At 37.2% G+C, this 23,037-nt stretch overlaps 1 protein-coding gene across 1 annotated transcript in view; it reads right to left on the bottom strand.

The window, feature by feature from the left end:
• Window positions 1–22,814, bottom strand: part of LOC122790585 (extracellular calcium-sensing receptor-like) — a 119,692-nt gene extending 96,878 nt beyond the window's left edge. The window contains exon 1 of the mRNA XM_044058111.1: window positions 22,557–22,814. Within this exon, the coding sequence (XP_043914046.1) occupies window positions 22,557–22,814 (258 nt within the window). The remainder of the gene's footprint in view (window positions 1–22,556) is intronic.
• Window positions 22,815–23,037: the final 223 nt, after the last annotated feature.

The raw sequence follows: 23,037 nt of genomic DNA, 5'->3' as shown, positions 1-23,037 counted from the left end.
GTGGGCCATCTACAGACCCATAAGTCTCACTAGTCTTATATGTAAAGCCATGGAAAGAATTATCATGGAGATGATCAATAGAGATATAGTAAACCTCCAGACACTGGACCCAACCCAGTTTGGTTTCATGAAGGGAAGATCATGCCTACTCAACCTGGTGGACTTCTTTGAGAATGTCACCAAAGCAATGGATGAGGGCAAAATCATTTACACTGACTACCTTGACCTGGCCAAGGCATTTGACACAATACTCCACTCGGGCATTGTTGACAAACTCAAGAGGTTAAGTACAAACCCGTATGTCACCCGGTGGATAGCCAACTGGCTCACAGACAGGAACCAGGAAGTTAGAATTGGGAAGTCCACCTCTACAAAGAGGCCAGTCACAAGTGGAGTCCCTCAGGGATCAGTCCTTGGACTGCTCCTTTTTGACATTTACTTGTCAGAAGTCAAGGCCAATGACAGTGGCCTCTGGCTGAGTAAATTTGCAGATGATAGCAAATTAGGGGCTGTCATTGAAACTCACACTGACACAAATGCTCTCCAGGAGGGGCTGACACAGACAAACGACTGGTGTCAGAGTCATGGACTAAAACTAAATGCCAAGAAATGCATAATAGTATAATTTGGGAAGTCATTCATCCCTGGTAACTATCATATTGACAACACACCCCTTAGATGTGACCCAGTAGTCAGGGACTTAGGGACACAGATAGATAATAATCTAGCCTTTGATCATTACATGTCTACAGTGGTGAGGAAATCATTCTGTGTTGCACAACTTATAAACAAAGGTATGGCATCTAAGTCCAAGGAAGTCATTGTTCCACTGTAGTCAGCATTCATCAGACCTATCATTTAGTACAATGCCCCTTTGGTATGTACCTATCTAGGCATATCCAACAACTGAAACGTTCACAGAGGTTCCTCACTAAAAGAATACAGAGCATAAGTAATATGTCCTATGCAGACCGCCTCAAGTCCCTATCCCTATATTCTGTCTCCTGCAGGCTTTTGAGGGGAGATCTATGCCTGACATACAGGGCATTGTCAGACCCCTCTCTGATAGACCTCCTGCATATCCACAAAACAAACAGTACCAGAATTACCCATTCTAAAGACTTAAACCTTGCCTGTGATATAAATAGGACTTGCTAGAGAGATAGGTCTGTATCACAGAGACTACTCTATCTAGGGAACAGCTCCCCATACATGTGAAGCAGAGCTCCTCCCTAATCCAATTTAAGTGCAACTTGGACAATTGGATGAGAAACCAGAAATTCATCTCTGGTTTGGCACCTATATCTCTGATGTAAACAGGTAACCTATAAATGGTTCATCTCCCAGGCCAATGCTTACACTTATCACGGGTATCAGAATTCTTCAGAGATTTGGGCTGCATGGCTAGGCTTAAAAAGGCCCTTGTGCTTGTTAACCTACTAAACACCTATGAACTGATTTGTTCAAGTGTCTATGTGGTATTGTTGTTACTATGGATGACATGCTTGCATTTGGTCTATAAAAGACAACAGATAATTTGAGATTAGCGAACAATGCTACAGGCTATCAAAACTCTGACATTAACTTAAACCAAGACAAATGTAGCTTTGAGAAAACAGTGCAGTAGTATTTTGGGCACAACATAAGTGCTAGTGGAATCAGGCCACATGCAAGCAAGGTCAGAGTCATTTCTAGTTGCAAGATCCAACCTGAGTCAAGACAAGACATAGGCTTGATTAATTATTTTGGTAAGTTTATATCAGACCTCTCAACTGTGCTACATCCTTGTTAAGTTCAAATGTACCATGATCCTGGGGACATGCTGAAGCCCAAGTTTTTAACAAAGTAAAAGAAATGCTAATAACTGCTCCAGTACTAGTACAATTTGATATCACTAAACAAACATTGATGAGTATAGATGCTAGTAGCTACCATCTAGGTGCAGCATTGCTTCAAATGGATGAACAAGGGTTACATCTTGTTGCCTATTCTTCAGAATGCTAAAAGACAGTAAACAGAGATATTCAGAGATTGAAAAAGGGTGTTTTGTTAGTGTGTGGAACTGTGAGAAATTCTGCTGGTACCTATTAGGACTCAAGAGTTTCCAACTTCAAACTGATCCCAAACCGTTGGATCCACTGATCAATTCATATGGCTAAGGCAAAGTGCCACTGAGGTACAAAAAATCATTAACGAAACTAAGAAGGTAAAATACCAAAGCAATTTGTGTGCCTGGAAAAACAACTAGTCATTGCAGATGTGTTTTCCACGAGTTGGAAGGTGCTGTCCAATGTGTGTGAAACAGAAAAATTAATGGATGCTGACGTATGCAACAGTACTAAACAGTTATAGCACAGTTATCAGTGCATGATGAATTGTGGTTATGTCAAGATAGAATCATAGTGCCACTATCTAAATGAGCAGAAGTGCTACCTCAAATACACAAGGGTCATTAAGGTCTCACAAATGCAGAGAAAAAGACAAAATGTCAACATAGTGGCCTAACATTAACTAAGACAATGTAATCTAAGTCTCAGTTCTGTACTAGGTTTGTGTCATCACAGAGACAAGAGGAAGTGATGTCAGCACCATTACCACCAGGTCCTTGGCAAAAGATACCTGCTGACATGTGTGAGTTTGAAGGTAAAAGCTACCTCATTGTGGTTAACTATAATTCGCATTACACAGATATAACTTGTGCACCAACTATGGCTTGCCAACAAGTTATAGCCAGATTCAATAAAATGTTCTGAAGTTAGAGGCCACCTATTGAACTCATTACAGGCAATGGTACACAGTTCATATCCGGTGACTTCCAACAGTTTATCGCTGACTATGGTTTCACCCATAGTATATCAAGTTATCACTATCTGCAATTAAATGGCAAAACTGAGAAACTAGTGCAAATTACCATAAAAACAGTAACACAAATATAGCCACATCAATCCTTTATGGTATATCAACCTACTCCACATAGTGACATCAGAGTTAATTATTCTTAGCTTATGTTTGGAAGACAAATATGAACTGACATGCCAACGTTTTGAATCTAGAGTTATTTCATATACAACAGACAAACAAAATGACCAAAATGTCAAAGCTTCATATACTGCATTTTACAAGTGTGATTTTGCATATCCAGAACAAGTCCTACAACCAGGTTAAGCTGTTTGCTTAACATTAGAGGGGAAGAAAAAGTGAGACACAACAGGAGTTGTGGTGCAGAAAACTAATGAACCTTGTTGCTACATAGTTCAATCTAAAGATTGTAGCACATACTTTCAGGGAACAGATGAATTATTCATCTGGTTTCAGAGCAGTGCCAATTTTAATGCAGTGTTGTAGAGAACCAGTCAAACGAATTTAGAACGAGAAAAACCCAATCAATGCAAAAAATTCAAATGTATATCATAATAGTGTGTATGAAAGATTTTCTTTTGCAGATTCTCAGTCCATTTCCAGTTCCAGTTTGTATGATATTTAAATGACAAGGAGTGGTCACCAGATCTGGACCCCAAAGTATTCTCAGAGTTGACACAGAGATGCTGGGACAGTTAAGTAATTGCTAGAAATGAATGCCTAAATGCTTTGTAAATAATCATGTTGTTTGTATGTAGTATCTATATGCTTTGGCAGGATCAGTCCAAAGAGTTGTGAGATGCAGCAGTACCATGTAATTTCAACATTGAATAAAAGAGACTTTTCTTTTAAAGGGGAGAGGTATAAAGTTGCTAAAGTGTTTGTATATATTGTGTTTCTATAAAATAGCCATTGCCATTTTAAGTCAATTGTATGGTGTTGCTCTTTTAAGAATTCACATATCCCATATTCCCCTGTATTTCTAAGCAGTAGTCTATTGGGTGTGTGATTATAAGTGTTAATATTGATTATGTTGTGCTTCCATATTTTAATGAATAAATTACCTTTTTGGTAAACTGATACTTCATTCTGAAGTTTCCATCTCAAACAATGAACATTACTAGGAAACCACTGGTGCACACTCTAGCACTTCCATACAAAAAAAAATTGAAAAATTGCTCTAAAACACATGTTGAATGTATTTCTCATAAACATGGACTGCCACTGGGCTGGCTTGAAGATTCATTCTTATATCAGTTAAATGTTCTTGTATTCTACATTTCAGGCTCCTTTTTATTTCACCTGTATAGAACAAATTTCAACTACACTTAACAGCGTAAACAACTCCCTCTGCGGTACAAGTAAACTCTTACACTAATTCAAATTTCTTTCCATTTATTCAGTCAAAAGTAGAAGCCACCTTATTGCATATTGTACAATCACCACAGGGGTAGCTATACCTCAAATGCACCTCTTTTTTTTCAGTGAGTTATTACATGGCATTTTAAAGTGACGTCTTGACAGAATATTCCCTAAATCTTTTCTCCATAATAAGATGTTTTCTGAATCTATTTACCATTTTTAAATGGGGCCCTGCCATAGAGCTCCCACAATTTTTAACTTGCATGACTATTTCTTTAAACAAATAAATTATATTAAAGTCACAAAATGCACCTCATTTTCATATTCAATCTTCTTTTTTTCTTGTCTTCTTCAGTTAAACATTTATAACCTCTCTTTACTTTCAAAGCTTCCCTTAAAAATATTGTCTCTTAGTGTATAACTTCCTTACTTTCAAAAATGAATCATATAGTAAAGTTGCCATTAAATGGCAGTGCGGTGGCTTGTACCATATACACAATCTTTAGTTGAAACAGATTTCCTATACATAATAATAGATGTTTGCACACTTAATTTCTTTTAAAATTATATCCAAAAACTTATCTCATTGTCACTAATCTGTTCTACAAACCTAAAAATCAAACCCATTATTAGACAAAGATTCCATGAACTGACTTACTTCATTTTATTCCATTTACTTCATTTTTCACACTCTTATGTAAAAGCAGTGGGTCACCTATATAATGAAAATATTTCACCTGATATTTCTTACAAAACTCTGCATTAGAAATATATTCTTGTTCCAAGACAGTCATATTAAGATTAATATATGTAGGGACAAAAGGAGACCCACCATGGCAGGACCTCTTTTCTGATGGAAAAGTATTTAATTAAATAAAACAAATGGCTGTTGTTCAAACAAAAATGTGCCAATTCTTTTATATACTGCAAAAAGAACTGTCTCGTATTGAAAAAAAAAAACTTTCTGCAGCTTTCAAACCTTGCTCACGCAATCTCTATATCTAAAGTTAACTAGAACATTACTTCCTGATATTTTAAGCCTGCTTTTTACTTTTTGAGAGAGACATCATCTGACTTTTGCTGTGGTAAGGCGCTCAGCAGTGTCAGCACACATCAGCTTGCCTTGCTTTATAAGTAATCAGGGAACAGTGATTCTTTAGTCAGTCAGGGACATTTAGTGAGAATAGTTTAGTATTGTTTTCTGCATCTGTGAGAAACTGTCCAACTGTATTATTTTTTTATATCTCTGTGGTTGAAACTGTTGTTTATTGTATTCAGTATTCTCCTGTTTCTGTGTTTTTATTTGTCATTAAATATTTTACTACCTTTCATTGTGGCTGGTCCTTTACATCTTGAGAGTAGTTATGCTTGTTTTAGTGACACTGCGGCTGCTCCTGAAAGCCTTGGTACTTTGTTCACACCCTACCGTTTGTATTAGTATTAATTTTCCACACTATAATTTGGTACCCTTTGTAAGAGCCTTAGAGTAGCTGACTGGTGGCAGCATGATTACCTCAGAGTCTGGGCAGAAGGGGGCAGAGCCAATAAATATGTGCCAGCTTTTTCCGGGTGTGTATGTACATGTGAAACTCAAATATCCAAGTGTGTGTGTCAGCTACTGGGAACAGGGACACAGAGCACCAAAGTAGTCAGGGTGGCAGTTTGTGTGGGTCTGGAGAGAGAAAGAGAGTTCAGCCCCAGGTCTGGAGCATGCTTCCTGTGTGCTCTCAAGGGAAATTGTGCTTGGTGCTGGGAGCTGGATCTGAAAATACTGTGTGACTCAATCATTGCTCTTAGTGACTATCGCTCACCAGAGTCAGTAGTGAGGACTGAGTCTCATTGATTGCTGGCCCAGAGTAGGGACCCGTCACATATTGGTATATGTCCAGCACATATTAACTAGAACATTCCTGCCTGATATTTTAAGCCTGCTACTTTTCCATGAGATGTTCTCTTATTTTTTTATGTATGTATCTAACAGCAATGCATGCATAGTTAGTATTTTGTGTATAACTAAACTAGTCTTCTCAGTTAGGGAACTTATTCCTAAGCCAAAAAGAAAATGAAATAATCAGGCTAGTATAGGTGTAAACCAATCAAAATTAAAGCCAAAAGAAGCACCAAAAAAAGGCTGGAAGCAATGGAATCAAACTCATAACCCATCTATTAAAATGACTCAGTTAAGCCCTTTCATCACAGATGACTTTTTCAGGACCGAGTTAAAACTGTTTCAAAACCAAATTAAATATTAAATGAAAGTAGCCATGTGATCTGCACCAATCACCATTTAAAAAGAAATACTCCAAAAAATGTTACAATACACTGCTAAGTGTGTTTACTCTTTAAACTATATTTTATATTAGAGAATGGGCAAACAGTACATCAGCACCCTGACTGGAGAACGACCATTCTCCAGCAGAGTATTAATGTACAAATAATGCCCACTGAAAAAAGAGTCTGCCACTTTATGGCAGCATATCAGGTTGCCATGGAGGTGGGACTGAAAAAAAACTAATGGCCACCATTACTTTACACTCGCTAAGCAGCGTGCTGTTTAGCAAGTGTAAAAAATAAACAGAAAAAAAGTGTATGTGTATGCATGCATGTGTATTTGTGTGTTTATGTTTCTGTCTGCATGTGTGAGTGAATGCGTGTATGAAAGCAGAGGAGACTATTGTGTATGTGTGAAAGAGATCGAGAGACAGAGAGAGAGAGAGCAGTCTTATGTGAGTGAATGTGTGTATGAAAGCAGGGGACACTGTGTGTGTGTGTGTGTGTGTGTGTGTGTGTGTGTGTGTGTGTGTGTGTGTGTGTGTGTGTGTGATGGAGAGAGAGAGTATGAGTGATCTTGTGTGAGTGAATGCGTGTATGACAGCAGAGGAGACTGCATGTTTATACATATGTTTGTGTGAATGCAGAAGGAGACTGTGTATGACAGAGACAGGGAATGGGCTGTCTGTAAAATTGTTGTGTTTTACTTATTTATTTTTTTTAAGTATTATATCATTTTTTTATACATTTTTGATAAAATGCTTCCTCCAACACCATTAACATATACTACAGCAAGTTTGAAACATTAGGCGGATTAACTATTTTACATTAAAAGAATATATAAAATAAATAACATAATACTTAAAAAAATAATTAAAACAGAACACTTTTACACAGAGCCCATTTTTTAAGTCCAATAATGCCTGACAGGGTGTGTGTTAATGTGTAATTAATGCCATTCCAGGGGTGTAGAGGCCCTCCGCCTGCAGCATCGGGCCTCATAACACCCCTGGGCAGGCGTTAATTACACATTGACACACACCTTGTCAGGCATTATTGTTTACTTAATACTTTTATTCAGACCTTGATTAACATTTGCCTCTAGTCTAAGTTGCTATTTCATAAAACCTTTCAACATCGTCACCTTTATGACTACCTTTTATCATTATGTTTCCTTTTAGGTTTACCAAAATAAAAACAAGGGTAAGACATACAAAACCCACAATATATTTACAGAGGTAGTGGAACAATTAAATATGCCCTCTATAGTGATGGTCTTATAAAAATGTTCAAAATACAATACAGGTGTCTCATGAATAAATTTGCATACTTACACTTACTACATTCAGCCATACCATTAGATCTTGCCAGAGAACTATTCTGTTTAAGGGGTATTTTATTAACAACGTGTTCTAATAATCTCTAAATTCTTCCATTTTTTTACCAATAAACAATTTTTCCATTAATTCCAGGCAACCAAGAACAACTTTCCAAGTATCCTTAAAAATATTTTAATATTTAAACTATCTATGCTAAATGCCATAGAAAAAGCTGAAGTAAAATCTGTTTTGGTTTTATTACTTATTCCATTGTCACCTATCTTCCATGTATTACTGTTAAATAACATTTAGTTTCATTTTAGCTTTTTGTGGCTTTATACTTCAACTACTAGTTTTATAAAACAATTCCAGTTGTATCCCTTATATATAAAGAATTCAACTAGCTCACAAATTTCCTTCTCAAAAATCATGTCACTGAAAATTAATCTGGATAAGTGAATTGCTTGCTCCTTAGTGACATTCTCTTTCACATAAACAGGATGCATGCTAGTAGACTGTATATAATTGTTTGTAATTGTGGGCTTTCTGTAAATGATAGAGGCAAGTGTATATGTGATGTTATCATACATAATATTTAAATCCAAGAAATAAATTTGCTCTATACACACAAGGAAAGCACAATCCAAGAAAGCACAACTCTTGACTTCTTGTATAGATTTTACATCTTTTGAGTCTCTTTCTAAAACAACAAAAAAATCATGTATGCAGCACCCATGTAATTTAACATTTTTACACCAAAGTATAGCATAAAGAAAAGTGCACTCCCATTCACACAAAATAAGAATGCAAAAGTAAGATACTGTTGCTCCCATCACTACACAACATTTCTGTTTAAAAAAATTGGTCTGCAAATAAAAAGAAATTATTTTCCAACACAAATTCCATGAGACAACAGATTGTATTTACAAAATTTTGGGTGAAATCAGTTATATCACCCAAAAATTTGAATTATGTGGAATGACTATATATAATGAGGCAATATCTGCATCATCAAAACAACTGAATCTGTAAAATTAGACATATCTAATAAAATTCAGCTTATTTAACAAATCCCAGGATCTTTAACATAAGAGGGTATAGACTGTACTAGACTATTTAAAATGTTATAAAAGTACAGGGAAATACATTCAGTTCTATTCCTTTAGCTGGTACAATTGGCCTAAAAGGAGGATTAAAAAAATCTTTGTGTATCTTAGCAATACAAAAAAATTCCTATTTTAGGATGTTTGATCCACAAATACCCTATGATAGAGACGTAAGTACACTATGAAATTAGAATCACTTCTCTCATGCAACAACAAACCAGATACCAAACACGTTGTCGGTGCCCACTCTTCATCTCTCACGCAAACTAAAGACACGACACATAGACCCACATACGTGGACGTACTCACTAGATGTCTACCAAAAGTTCAGTGGTCTCCCACATATAAACAAAGTGCACACACTTTTACTCAAATAGAAACCACTACATATAACAGCACATACAAATGTGTCTCAACAAATAATCCCCTAAGGCAATTCACCTCTAAACCAAATGTCCTGGTCATAGGTGTCTCCATAGTGAGACACATAGATGTTCTCCTCACCAAGCTGGGCAAGGAGATAGTCACAGTCAGCTGCCTGTCAGGTGCCAGGATCTGTTAAACCATGCATGCACTCAAGTCACTCAACAACAAGTACCGTTATGACTTGATCATAGTTCATGTTGGGGTGAATGATTTGAGATGTACCTCTCTGGACTATATGAAGAGAGACATGACTGAAATCTCATATTGTGCATCCCAGGCAGGTATGACCCTAGCTGTAAGCGGCATTCTACCTTCTCCCAGGATGATGCCACAGTCTAAACAAAAAATAATCAACTTCAACAATTGGCTTAGCTTCTGGTGTCAGTCCAGGGGGATCCAGTATCTGTCAGCCTGGGATGACATGGTCAACAGACCTTGCCAGGCTTTCAGATATTAGAAAAGGTGCTTGCCACTTCCATAGTGCCTCTTTTAGGCAATGTCAAAACAACAAAATTTCCGAGATAACAAAATCCACCCAAGGCAAACTCAAGGTTCTGCTGCTTAATGCTCGAAATCTAAACATGAAGCTGCACTCCCTGGAAGCACTCCTCACCTATAAGATGCAAACGTTTGTGCAGTCACTGAGACATGGTTCAAGGCCATGGAGAACACCCCAGCCATGCAAGGTTACAATGTCTTCCACATTCAGACCTCAAAATGAGCATGAACGAACCAAAGGTGGAAGGGTATCCATCTTCCTTAAAGCCAAGTACACCTCAAGACTGGTCAAACAGTATGACTCTCTCAAACTGCTCCATGTCCAATTAACTCTAGGCAAAATACCCTGCACATCATTGCTAGCTATAGGTCCCCCATCATGAACAAAGAAAAGCACACTGCCTACCTGGACTTACTGGAATCACTTTCCATACAGCCCAACTCCTTAGTCATGGGTGATTTCAACTACCCTTCCATCAACTGGGTGACATATACAAGCACAAACATGCTCACCCAGAAGTTTCTGGACTTTGCTAATTCAAATGCTTTGGAACAGATAGTCTGCACCACCACAAGGGACTCAAATGTCCTAGACATAGTACTCATTAACATGGGGAGTCACTGCATTCCCCACTGTGTGATGCCTTCCCTGGTAAGGTCGGACCATAAAACTGTCTCAAGTATTGGACCTGACACCCCCACAGGAGCAAAACAACTGAATAACTTTTCCAAAGCTAACTTCAGACTACTAAGCAATGGTGTAAAAAGTGTTATACCCCCCCCCCAAACAACAAAGACTCCTATGCAGAGTAATGCCTCTTCAGTAATATAATATAGATTCACTCAAACTCAGTTCCTTGACTTGAAAATGAACCTGCAAGTCAGTTCTTTGAAAAATGCAGCAAGGTAGTTGGGGTAGAGGATTCATGCTTTTGTTTTCTGTAACTAAGGTACAGGTTTTGAGCTTGAGTAAATTATTAACTACCTGCTACCCCTAACTAGGGTGTTTCATTCACACACACACCCCTACCTAGCTCTTAGTGCAAGAAATATGGACAAAGCCTAAAATAAACAGGGACAGATATTAAATAATGCTCTCGTGAACTTAGAAAGTTGCTAGAATAACAGGATTTGTGCTAGTATGAGAAAGTTGCTAAAATAACAGGATTTGTGCTAGTATGAATTTTTCTAAAGGACATGAAGTCTGAAATTCAGATGTCTGTCATTATTTAGCAACTTCAACCTTCAATGATTTTCTAGAAAATCACAAAATTTATGAGGAACAGACAAAAAATATGGGGCAAAAATCTGGACATTCTGCAAAATATGGCCAGTTGAGAGGTATGCTACCTACCTACCACACACACACACACACACACACACACACACACACACACACACACACCTACCTCTCAACCACTTAGAGCAACAAACCCATAAATAAAAATTAGGCAAAGGACATTTTTTTTAAATATTGCTCTTATAAACTTAGAAAGATAATAGAATAGTAGTAGGTCTTGCATTAGTACGGATTTTCTGAAAGGTATGAAATCTGAAACTCAAATGTCTGCCATTATTTTCTAACTTCAGACTTTAATGATTTGCCACTAATTTGCCAGAAAAATGCAGTTTTATGAAAAATGGACCAAAATGTGATGCAAAAATATAAAATTGTCACACAATACAGCTGGGAACTCGTCAAAGAAGGGACATCATTTTAATATGAGCACTGTTAACTTGAACAGCTGGCAAAATTAGAGAATCTACATGCATTTCTGAAATAAAAGTAATGTATAACTCTGATCATTACAGTTATTTATAATTGTAAACCCTCCACGTTTTCTTCCAAAATTGCTATTTTGCGGAGAGATTATTAGGGGGAGAGCAACATTTTGAGCCAAAATTGGGGACAGTTGAGAGGTTTGGATATTCCTAATTCTATAAAGCGATTTATTTGCACATACCTCTCAGCATCTTAATGCAGGAAATCTGGACAAGGCCAAATATATTGGGGGAACATACAAATGGTACTAAGAATTGATCTTGTATAAACATAAGACAGTTGATAGAATAACAGGTCTTGCTTTAGCATGCATTTTTCTGAAGATTGTTACATCTGAAACTTAATGTTGGTCATTATTTAGTGACTTCATTCCTAAATGATTTGCCAGAAAAGTTTTATTTTGCATTTTACAGCACCAACACCAATAAATATCTGCTAAACAAAGCAATGTAGTCTCACAATGAAACTAGACTTAGCATTAAAACTTCTTTGCCCTTGAAACTCACATTCATTGAAACAGCATTGAAACCCACATTCAAAAAAAATACATTTTGCCAGTGGCAGATAAAGATTAACTTTGGGCTGTTTTCAAATCATAGGCCCCTTGCACATGAAACATACACGTGCTCTTTGATACACCTTCCTAACTGTATTAAATTATATTCCTTTACAATACAGTATAGTTGTTAGAGAGCATTTTAAATTTATTGGTTTGAACATTTTTCCAGTAAACAATGAAACAATGCATGCACCAGTAATGACAAAACAGCCCAATTCATAACATTTCCATCATAAAAGTCTACTCAAATTTCTACAGTTCACCAGTATCAGTAAATATGTACAATCTCTGAACTAGTAAAAGCCATCTACATAATTCCACATTAAAGAAATCTGTAACTAATGAAGAGGCTGCTGCTAGCAACCACTTTATATTTCATGGTTTCATCTACAAATAAAGTGCCTGTTGCCCTTGAGGAATAAATTGCCTATGTTGCATTAAAAAAATAGAGAAACACTATGAAATGGATGAGAATTGGATCAGGATGGTGTTGCAACTAAGGAGAGAAGAAGAGAAAGACAATGAAATGAAAGGAGAGAAAAAGTCTGGTACAGCCATTGTGCAAACAGCAGGGGGAAATGCGATTGGATGAAGGTGAAGATACTGGATAGGAAACAGTCAAGAGAAAATGAGGTAAGCTAGAGAGCTACAAAGCTTTGATGAGTTATAGGATGGGGAGGTGGCTGGACTGAGGGGCTGAGAGGTAGGTGGGCTGAAATACACTCTTGTACAAGTTTTGCTTTTGGATAGATATAATCTGCCTTCAGTTTATCAACACAAACAAGTGTAAAATAATCAGGAAAGTATAAAACACAGCATTTAAATCAGGCGCATATTTGGGCTGAATGGTAAATTAGATATTGCAAGCCATGCAACATTTTCTTATTTCCACATTTTGCAGAAATATTAAGAGAAAAAAATAACATGAAGGGACAAGGGATGTTGATTTAGTTTTGAAACAGGCAATGAGATAGGGAGATCCCCTGTGACATCAATTCATGTAGGATGGTGGGACTGATGTGTTCGGTACTTTGTGAAATATCTGCAGACAGATGTGCAAGTTGATATGGCGCCTCATATCTTGATCACTGCTAAAGGGATGGCAAGTGATCAAAATCAAGCTACATTATGTATGCAAACCCCAGAGAGATACACACACACACACACACACACACACACACACACACACACACACACACACACACCTTACCTGATAATCTGTTCGTGACACTCGATTGCCTTCCATCTTCACATTTCCCGCTCACGATAAATAATCTATTTGCGATAGTCTTCTTTCCCGCTCGCAGCCAGCCGGACATGACGTGAGCTCACTTCAGACTGGCTCGTATCCCCCTTAAAGGAGCCAACAACCTTTAAAAATACGTACTTTTATTTATTTTTTTAATGCTACCCCCTCTTCTAAGAAGTTGTACTGAAATCAGTATAGTGCGTATGCCTCCCGATGTCCCTGTTACCCACTGACGTTAATTGGTCCAATTAGAAATCGTCAGGATATACCATCAGTTTTTTTCTAATAGATACCTTTTATTCATAACAGCATGGAATCTCAACATAAATGATATTAACACTTCAGCATCTGACAGCCAACTTAGTGGGTCTATATTACGATGTTGAATGATAAAAAGAGCAAATGCTCTTTTACTGAACACTAAAAACCAAAAGCAGTAAATGTCGGACACACAGAACAGCCATTTTTTTCCCAGGGAAAAAAATTGCTGCTCCGCAAAAAAAAAAAACAACCTCCCCCAAAAAAACAAATCCAAACACAAAATAAAGTGGGGGGGTTGTGCCCCCCACTCCCCTCTACTTAAATATACCAACTCTGAGATCACACCACAGTGGAGGAAATGGCAAAGTCCTGAAATCGGCCCAGCAATTTTTTTTCCCCTAGGAAGAAAAATCGCTGTTCCGTGTGTTCGGCATTCAGTGCTTTCATCTTTTAGTGTTCAGTAAAACAGCGTTCACTCTTTTTATCATTCAAATTCATAATATAGACCCAACTTTCTTCTTCTTCTTATTTCGGCTGCTCCTGTTAGGGGTCGCCACAGTGGATCATCTATTCCTATTTCTTCCTCTCCTCTGCATCTTGCTCTGTCACACCAACCACCTGCATGTCCTCTCTCACCACATCCATAAACCTTATCTTAGGCCTTCCTCTTTTCCTGTTACCTGGCAGCTTCATCCTTAGCATCTATTTAGACCCAACTTACTATGGCTTAGAAAATGCAATGCATTATGACACGTGTATTCTTAAAAAGGCAACATCATACAATTTTCTTAAAATTGCAATGACAATTTTATATACACACAGTATATGTAAACACATTAGCAACGTTATACCGCTAAACCACACATGAAATATGATGATTCACTGAAAATACCATTCATCAAGAAATGAATATATTAGAGTTTGTTATATAATGAAGGGAGGGCTGGGCAGGCAAAACCTGTCATGGTGCTTAAATGAACGTCATTATATATATAGATATGTATAGATACATATATATATATATATACACATAAAATCTCGAAGGCAACATTTTTTTGCCATCAAAACAACAAACCATAATCTTGAAAATGAAAAGAAAATCCAGCCTAAATGTCAAACATCATACACACGACATTCGACATTTGACATACCAGACGTCCAGTTTCAAAAGTCATATGTCCTTTTATTTTTAGCAGGGAGGCAAGCTCCCCCTGCGCATCCCACATCCCCTGCAAATTATATATACCAACTCTGAGATTGCACTGTACAGCGATTTCCATTCACAATGATGAATTCATAATAAAGAGGCAAGCTTTATATTCATTATTATGATGTTGTATTATTCCAGTTCTGCATTTCAGCATTGTGCAACTTTGAACATATATATATATATGTACACACACACACACACATTATATATATATATATATATATATATATATATATATATATATATATATATATATATATATATATATACATAGGCAAACAGAGAGGAAAGAAAGTGTGATTAAATTGTCATCAGTAGACATACAGCTAAAATTAAGTGCAAGCATATTGTATGACTTGAAAAAAAATAGAAAGCAGTTACTCTGCAATTTTGCCAGTTACATCAGTCACTGGACTAACATTAGTAACAACCAGAGACAGGTCAAAATTAGTATCATTCAAATTCCATGATATCAAACTGTGAGATGGCAAAATGTTATCCAGATAAAACTATGAAGTTGGACAACTGAATGCAATTTGTGAAAGAAAAAATGAAATCCACAGGAAATGGAACAATCCATGTCATTCTGCACAATATATCTGACACTTTAAATGCCAATCATTTCAAAGAGAGTATCACAGAAGTGGATAAATGCTACCGTGGTCATGCCATGGTTTGATATGTAGATGGATACAACATCGGTGGTTATGTCCCATTAATCATAAATAATGAAGTAGAACTAGAGAAACATTATTTACAGTTCCAAAGTTTGAATTTCATGGAATGTATCCATAGTGATTGTAGAATGTCTTCCAGCAAACCATCCATGGATATTTGCTGTTGCCTCAATAGCACTGAAGCATTTGATTCTGAATTACTGAAATCAGCAATTACCTCTCAATTTACTTTTGCTATTATTGTAGTCTAATTTTACTGACTTCATTAATTTTGAAAGTTAATACATTTATCTAAAGAAATAGGGACATTAGAGATTCAGCTTCTGATATTTTAGGACAATAGTTGGCCCCATGATGGTTAAATTTCTTCATACTGTTTCTTTTTTCTTTTGTAAATTATTTTAAAATAGAAAAAAATAGTTATATTTAGTGTAGCCTTCCATGTTTGTAAAGGTGCCTGTGTATACTTGCTTTAGCTTTTCAAATGTAAGCCAAACTTTACTGTTCAAATCCTCCAGGTTTCAGCTATATGCCTGTCATATGTACTTAACAGAGTAGGAATAGCAACTCCCTTGTAAAGTTTAGTTGCTGATGCCGGGGCCTCATCAACCAGTTGTAGACATTTGAATCCCAGTGTGCACACGTGCACCTGTACATGTGTTGTGTGCCAGACAGTGTAGAAGTGGCTAGTATTTGGTAAATACAAAGGATACCAGCCACTTACACAGATACAGAATCAAATAACACCACTACACTAGAAAGATGAGAAAGAAAATGTTCATTTGTACTAATGTGGAGTATAAAGCAATTTATTAAAAACTCATATCCATGTACTTTATCTGGTGGGAAAGTTTGTAAAATTCCATTCAGATACAAATTCTTGTTTTCTAAAACAGCTGTGGCCTTGCTTGCATCACTACAGAAATCATTCCCTAGGGGTGTGACAGTTGGACTCCACTGACTGTGCATGACTTTGCGTACATATGGAACAGACTCCTGTGGAAGAATATTTTATTTTCTTTGTGTTACACACCTTATCTTTTTGTATTCTTAAACTTAGTGGATCTTGAGCTGTCTATTCCTTATTTAATTTAACTTCATAAGCCACTCCTACTCCTGTTGCATTTGCTTCCAGTATCGATCAATAGGAGACCATAATGAGGAGATCTTCAGGTGAAAGAAAAACTCACCTTGGAAATCAAAAATATATTATTTTCATTGTATCTTTATGTTCTGAGTTATTTTAACCTATCAAAATAACTCTGTTTCTTATTATATTTTAATATGTTGTACCACAAAATGGCCACTGCAAGGCCTGTCACACTAACTGAATTTTCATTTATTGCTTTGTCCGCTGTTTCCCAGAATCAATTTTAAGTCCTCTTTACATGATTCATAAGGAAATGAGATGTGCCCAACTCTCATGTAAATAGAACAGCAGCAGTGGGAGTCACAGGCATTGTACACAACTACTGGAACCTGACAACTTTTCACTTTTTACCTGCCTTATTCTGATTTGTATTCTTCTCAGAGCTCTTGTAACCTTTTCACAATAGTTTTAAAATAAAGTAGTTGAAGTGCAGGTTTTTCCAAGGCTGTCAATTTGTTGTCCTTCACATATTGAAGACCCACCCATCACGCTATTCCAGATGTGTCAAAATTATCACTGTAACACAGAAGATGGCAATTTTGTAAAAAGAAACATGTAGACTACTTTTGCTATTCATCAGTACCCGCAGTTGGGAGATGTGTGTAATTTCATCTGAATGTTGAAGAAATGTGCTGTATTTTCTCAATCATATTTTACTTTTATAATGCCTGCTCTTACAACAGAGTGTTTTACAAAAATGGTACAGCCTTCCTTTCTTGAACTTGTGTTATGAGTTTTTTACATGAGGCACAAATGTCTTTTAAACATTTAAATGTTCTACTTTGGTTGTATTGCTAACCCTTGACTTGATACATTTATCATATAAACACTTTATCAAAAACATAATCCGTGGGAATGAAATATAAGAGGTTATTCTCAATGCAGTTTATAATACTAAAAGAATACTGCCTATAAGGACGTTGAGACATCTTTAGACATCTTTAGATTTTCCTTTCAGGTACTGCTCACTATCTTACATAAGCAGTCTCTGTCATGATATCAGCAGTGCAAACAAAATGTTCACAGTGTACTGCAGCTTTCCTCCTCTACCTTCACTGCAGAGAAGAAGAGAACAATATTTGTGCATGTTGTTGACCACATTGGTTTGGATACTGTATACATATATATATATATATATATATATATATATATATATATATATATATATATAGTTCACTATGAAAATGTTGCCATACAAATAAATTCCCTTTCAGAACATTGAAGGGAAGAGCGAAAGTTAAACTGTACGTCTGAACAAATTCAGCAGATTTGACACTGTCGCCGAACAGACCACGTGATGTCCATATAGGAGGTCAGGTAAGTGAAACTCCTACAACTCACATCACGTTTTTGCAGGGGAGAAAGCCCCCCTGCACCCCCCTTGTGGGGGTGCCCCTCACATCCACCCTGCTAACTATATATTCCAACTCCGAGATTGCACTATAGTGAGGAAAGGGATGAATGTCCCAAGCCGCACTGTACCACGATCGCTGTGCAGTACATCAAATTCATATCAGTGAAGGCACAGTAGCATTTGCTAATATGAACTTTCAAACAAGGAGTGTTCAGTAACACCCACAATCAAACATCAGTCTTTCGATTGTCCGTTTGCGAGCATCTCCACTTGACTTTTTGATAGTAAACCTATATATATATATATATATATATATATATATATATATATATATATATATATATATATATGGGTCTACTTCACTTTGCTTAAAACTCATTTGGTAGAATTTCATTTCACCGAGACCAAATCACCAAAGCTGAAATCACCGAAAACTCATTTGACCAAAACTCATTTCACTGAAAGCTTACAATGCTACATTTCAACTTACTACATTTACACCAAACACATGCACACTTATGCATAGCCGGCCTTAGGCATAAGCCAGCTAGGTGGCTGCCTAGGGCACCACTCTAGCAGGGGTGCTTTTCCAGTATTTATTTAGTGCAAGTAGACCAGGATGGGGGCACCAGGTGTTGGGGGGGGTCACTGTGGAGCCCTTTTAACTAGGGCACCAGTTGACCTAAGGCCGCTCCTGCACTTTTGACACCGATGACTAACTCTTTTCAGAATTAAAAAAATACTTACTTACCCTCTTAACAGAAACTGGACAATATAAAACAAAACGAGATGTGGGGGCTACGCCCCACACCCCCACCTAACTTATATATACATGTATATACTAATCTCAGGGTCGCACTACAGTGAAGAAAAGGGCATATACCTTTTAAATGCCTTACACATATACACTCTATACAAATAAAATAAATTATGTTGAAATGCAGCATTGTAAGCTTTCGTTGAAATGAATTTCGGTCAAATGAGTTTTTGATGATTTGAACTTTCAGCGATTTGGTCTCGGTGAAATGAAATTCTACCAACACCTATATGTATATATATATATATATATATATATATATATATATATATATATATATATACACACACACGCATATATGTATGTGTGCGTGTGTGTATGTGTGTGTGATTTATTGGAGGATGTCAAACCTAAACATGAATCAAGCTTTCTTATATAGTAGGTGGGAAAGTCTGAAAAAAAGTAAAAATTGACCTTTGGGTATCAATGGATATTCTGTAGCACATCTAATTGTAAAGGGCATGTCCATTTACTGTAGTTATATCACAGTAAAACTAGTGTACTTCAGTCTTACTGACTACTAAATACAATGCTGCATTTTGTAGCATTTGAACAAGCCTGCTGAAACAGCTTGAAAAGATACAAGGGTTGTTTGCAAAAAAAATAATATGATTGGAAAACATGAACAATTTTACCAAGTTTTATTTCTAGTAAGTGTGCTGTTAATGTGCAGGAGTTGCTATAATGTGTATAAGTGTTTCTGGACATCGGTCTTGATACTACACATGATTATAATAGAATTAATTATAATATATTGGACAACATTCTGCCTATAAATTACATTGATGGAGCACTGTAGAAAATGCAGGACAAAACACAAAGTCAGTTACCTCCCCTGCACCCCCTATTTGGAGGCTGCACCATTCACAAGTCTGCTACTTTATATATCCCAACTTCAACATTGCACAGCAGTGGAAGAAAGGAAAAACTTCCTTAACACCTTAACCCCACTTTTTGGTGATTTTGCACTATGGTCCCTTGCCCATACTTGCATGCCATCAATGTCAGACACAAATACATACATGCATACATATATGTAGTCGGACAAAATCTCTCGCAATATACACACCTAAACCCCCCCTTTTCATTCTTACCCCTGCTCTGCCTCTAACCTCAATCCTAAACCTTGCATTAGGAAAAAAATTTTCTATAACACTACCACAATTCAGACAAAACATGTCTGAAGTTAATGGTAGAGTTTTGGTTAACTGATCACAAAATAAAGCTGTTTTCATTTTGCAATCAGTTGTTGTTTTGATATGTTGAGTTTTTGCCTACCTGTGTTCCTGTGTTTCAGTGCTTGTACACTTTGGCAATTAACAAAGATGTGTTGCATATATATGTGTGCGTGTGTGTATGTGTGTGTGTGTATATATATATATATATATATATATATATATATATATATATATATATAAAATTGTGTTAGAAGACATTTTATAAATTATTGTATCAGAGAAGGATTTTTTCAGACCCAGAAAGCAACATAATTCATTGCCATAATAGTAGTCACAAAAAAATAAGCTGAAATGTTAACCCAGTGTTACTGATTATATATGCTGTTAAATACATTAACAAGAAGGACAGCAAAGTATATCCACATAAATACATACATTTTATGCATTACTTATAAAAGAATAAGCTACGGTTAGTGGTACTAGATATTCTTTATAAAAGAATAAGCTATGGTTAGTGGTACTAGAAATTCTTTTTAGGGGTTACCAAGGATTACAAAACAGTGATATGATTTACATTAGGAATTTAGAATCAGAAAGTAAGCAGTTTTGAGGCCGGAAAGTATTTAAACTCATTCTTTCAGTTTGTGGGTCTCCATTTTATCCAACATTATGTTAATTTTAATTCAGACTTTCATAAATGCTGAAATAAAAAACTATGTTCTTTCAGCCCAAACACATGCCATATCAGCTTCCTGTTCTCAATTCTACATATACATATGTTCATAGGTTTATAGGTGTGTACTAGGCTAATGGCCCTGGAGCATTTACAAACCTAGTCCATAGGATTACCCTGACATCGTGCCACCCGACCTTAGTTCCCAGTGCCTGTCGAGTAGAGCCACTGGAGTGATCCCCGGGGTGAATTTTCTATTTCCCATCCACTCATCAAGGTTTCTCTTGCAGAGGGCCAGTGAGGTGCTCTGTTTGACATGTATGGAAAGTCTACTCCATAGCAAGGGCAGTCTCTGGGTTATGAACCTGTCCCTCCAGCACGTTCTGTTGATTGTGGTAATGAGGTTGAGGTCATTGGAGCATGTGGTGCGGAGGGATTGGGATTTCTTTAAATGTAGCATTTCTAACAGAGATGGATCAGACATGGCTTTGTATGTCAAGCAGAGATTGCCTTTAAGTAGGTGATATAAGACAGAGAAGAGTTGAAGTTTTTTTCAGTCTGTCCATATAGGACAAGTGTTTAAGGCCTAGGATCCTCTTTGTGAGGTACTTTTGCGGCCTCTCCAGTTGCAGATGTCTAGTGAGGTACATGCCAAATGGGGCATTGTACTCGATGATTGGCCTAATGAGGGAAGAGTAGAGGGAGACAGTGACCTCTTTCCTCCTGGATGCAAAACCCTTAGTATTGAGATATGCCACATAGACGGACTTTCTGACCACAGTGGCAATGTGGTGGTCAAAAGAGAGTCTGCTGTCAACCTGTGTTCCCAGATCTCTTATAACACCTTCTGTGTTCAGTGGACTACCATCAATGTGGTAATTCATGGGAACTGGGTTTTTCCCAAAGGGGATGACAACACATTTTTTTGGCATTGAGCCTAAGGCCATGGTTCTGACACCAGTCGTTGGTCTCAGTGAGGTCTTTTTGTAGGATGCCAACATCACTTGGGAAGTTAATAACAGCTCCCAACTTGCAATCATCTGTTAACTTTGTCAGCCAGAGACCCTTTGTGTTGGCCTGGACTTCAGAGAAGTAGATACCAAACAGGAGGGGACCCAGGACCGAACCCTGTGGGACTCCACTCGTGACTAGTCGGCAGTCTGACTTGGAGTCCACTACTTTCACACTGTGGGTTCTATCTGTGAGCCAGTTTGCAACCCATCTAGTTATATAGGGGTTGATGCCTAGCTTAGTGAGTTTTTCTATGATTCCTGAATGGGGAATGGTATCAAATGCCTTGGCCAGATCAAGGTAGGCTGTATGAACCACCTTGCCTTCATCCACAGCTCTGGTGACTGACTCAAAGAAGCCGACCAAGTTGAGCAGGCATGATCTACTTGTCAGAAAACCAAACTGTGTGGGATCCAGAGTTTGGAGATTCCCTATATCTTTGTTTATTAGGTCCATGATGATGCGTTCCATAGTTTTGCATATCAGACTCGTCAGGCTAATGGGGCGATAGTTCCCAGGATCTGTAGTCGCTCTTCATACTGTAAATCAAATAAAAACAATTCACTGCATTTCTCATGCTGAATATGTCTTCTCACTTATTCATCTGTAAGTCACATTAGGTGCAAGCATCTGTTTGTCAAGGAAAATAAGAATTTTATATGTGAATTATACAGAATTGCATAGTATGCAAATGAGGGCTATGGAAATCAAACCTGTGTCCATGGTATGTATCTCACTATTAATTCACTGCATCAGTCTGTAGGCTATATTACCAGGTATGAGGGCCTCTTACCTGTGGATATCTATAAAGACCCAGTATACGAGCAATGGGAAGAGAGGAGGCTGCTGGCAATTCACCAATTATACCAGCAAGCCCTGGATGTGCTTGGCAGCGGAAGTTCGGAACCAGCAGCTTTCTTCCTGTTAAAATCCACATGATCCCTTGAATAGCTTTGATTTCTGAATAACAAGAGTCGAAGATGGAGAACCCAAGTGTGATATTTGGCAATATGTCCATATTCTGGTTAATCTCATTAATGGCAAACACCATTGTCAGGGCATACTGGTACGATCGTATGCTAAACCTGCAAAATGGCCATAATATAGTTGAAAGGTTTGCTTTGTATACAAACATAGCTTTAGATAGACAAACCAGAATGATGGTACTACAGAGCTATGACAATTGTAAAATCAGCCTGAGACTGCCTTATTAGTCTTCTGCCACTTACAAAGTACAATAAAAACAACTATTTTTTTTTAAGTAAATGCTGACA

Source organism: Protopterus annectens, chromosome 16.part0 (assembly GCF_019279795.1).
Source record: "Protopterus annectens isolate FY-2018-M chromosome 16.part0, PAN1.0, whole genome shotgun sequence".
NCBI lineage: Eukaryota > Metazoa > Chordata > Ceratodontiformes > Protopteridae > Protopterus > Protopterus annectens.
This window is presented reverse-complemented; position numbering and strand designations above follow the sequence as displayed.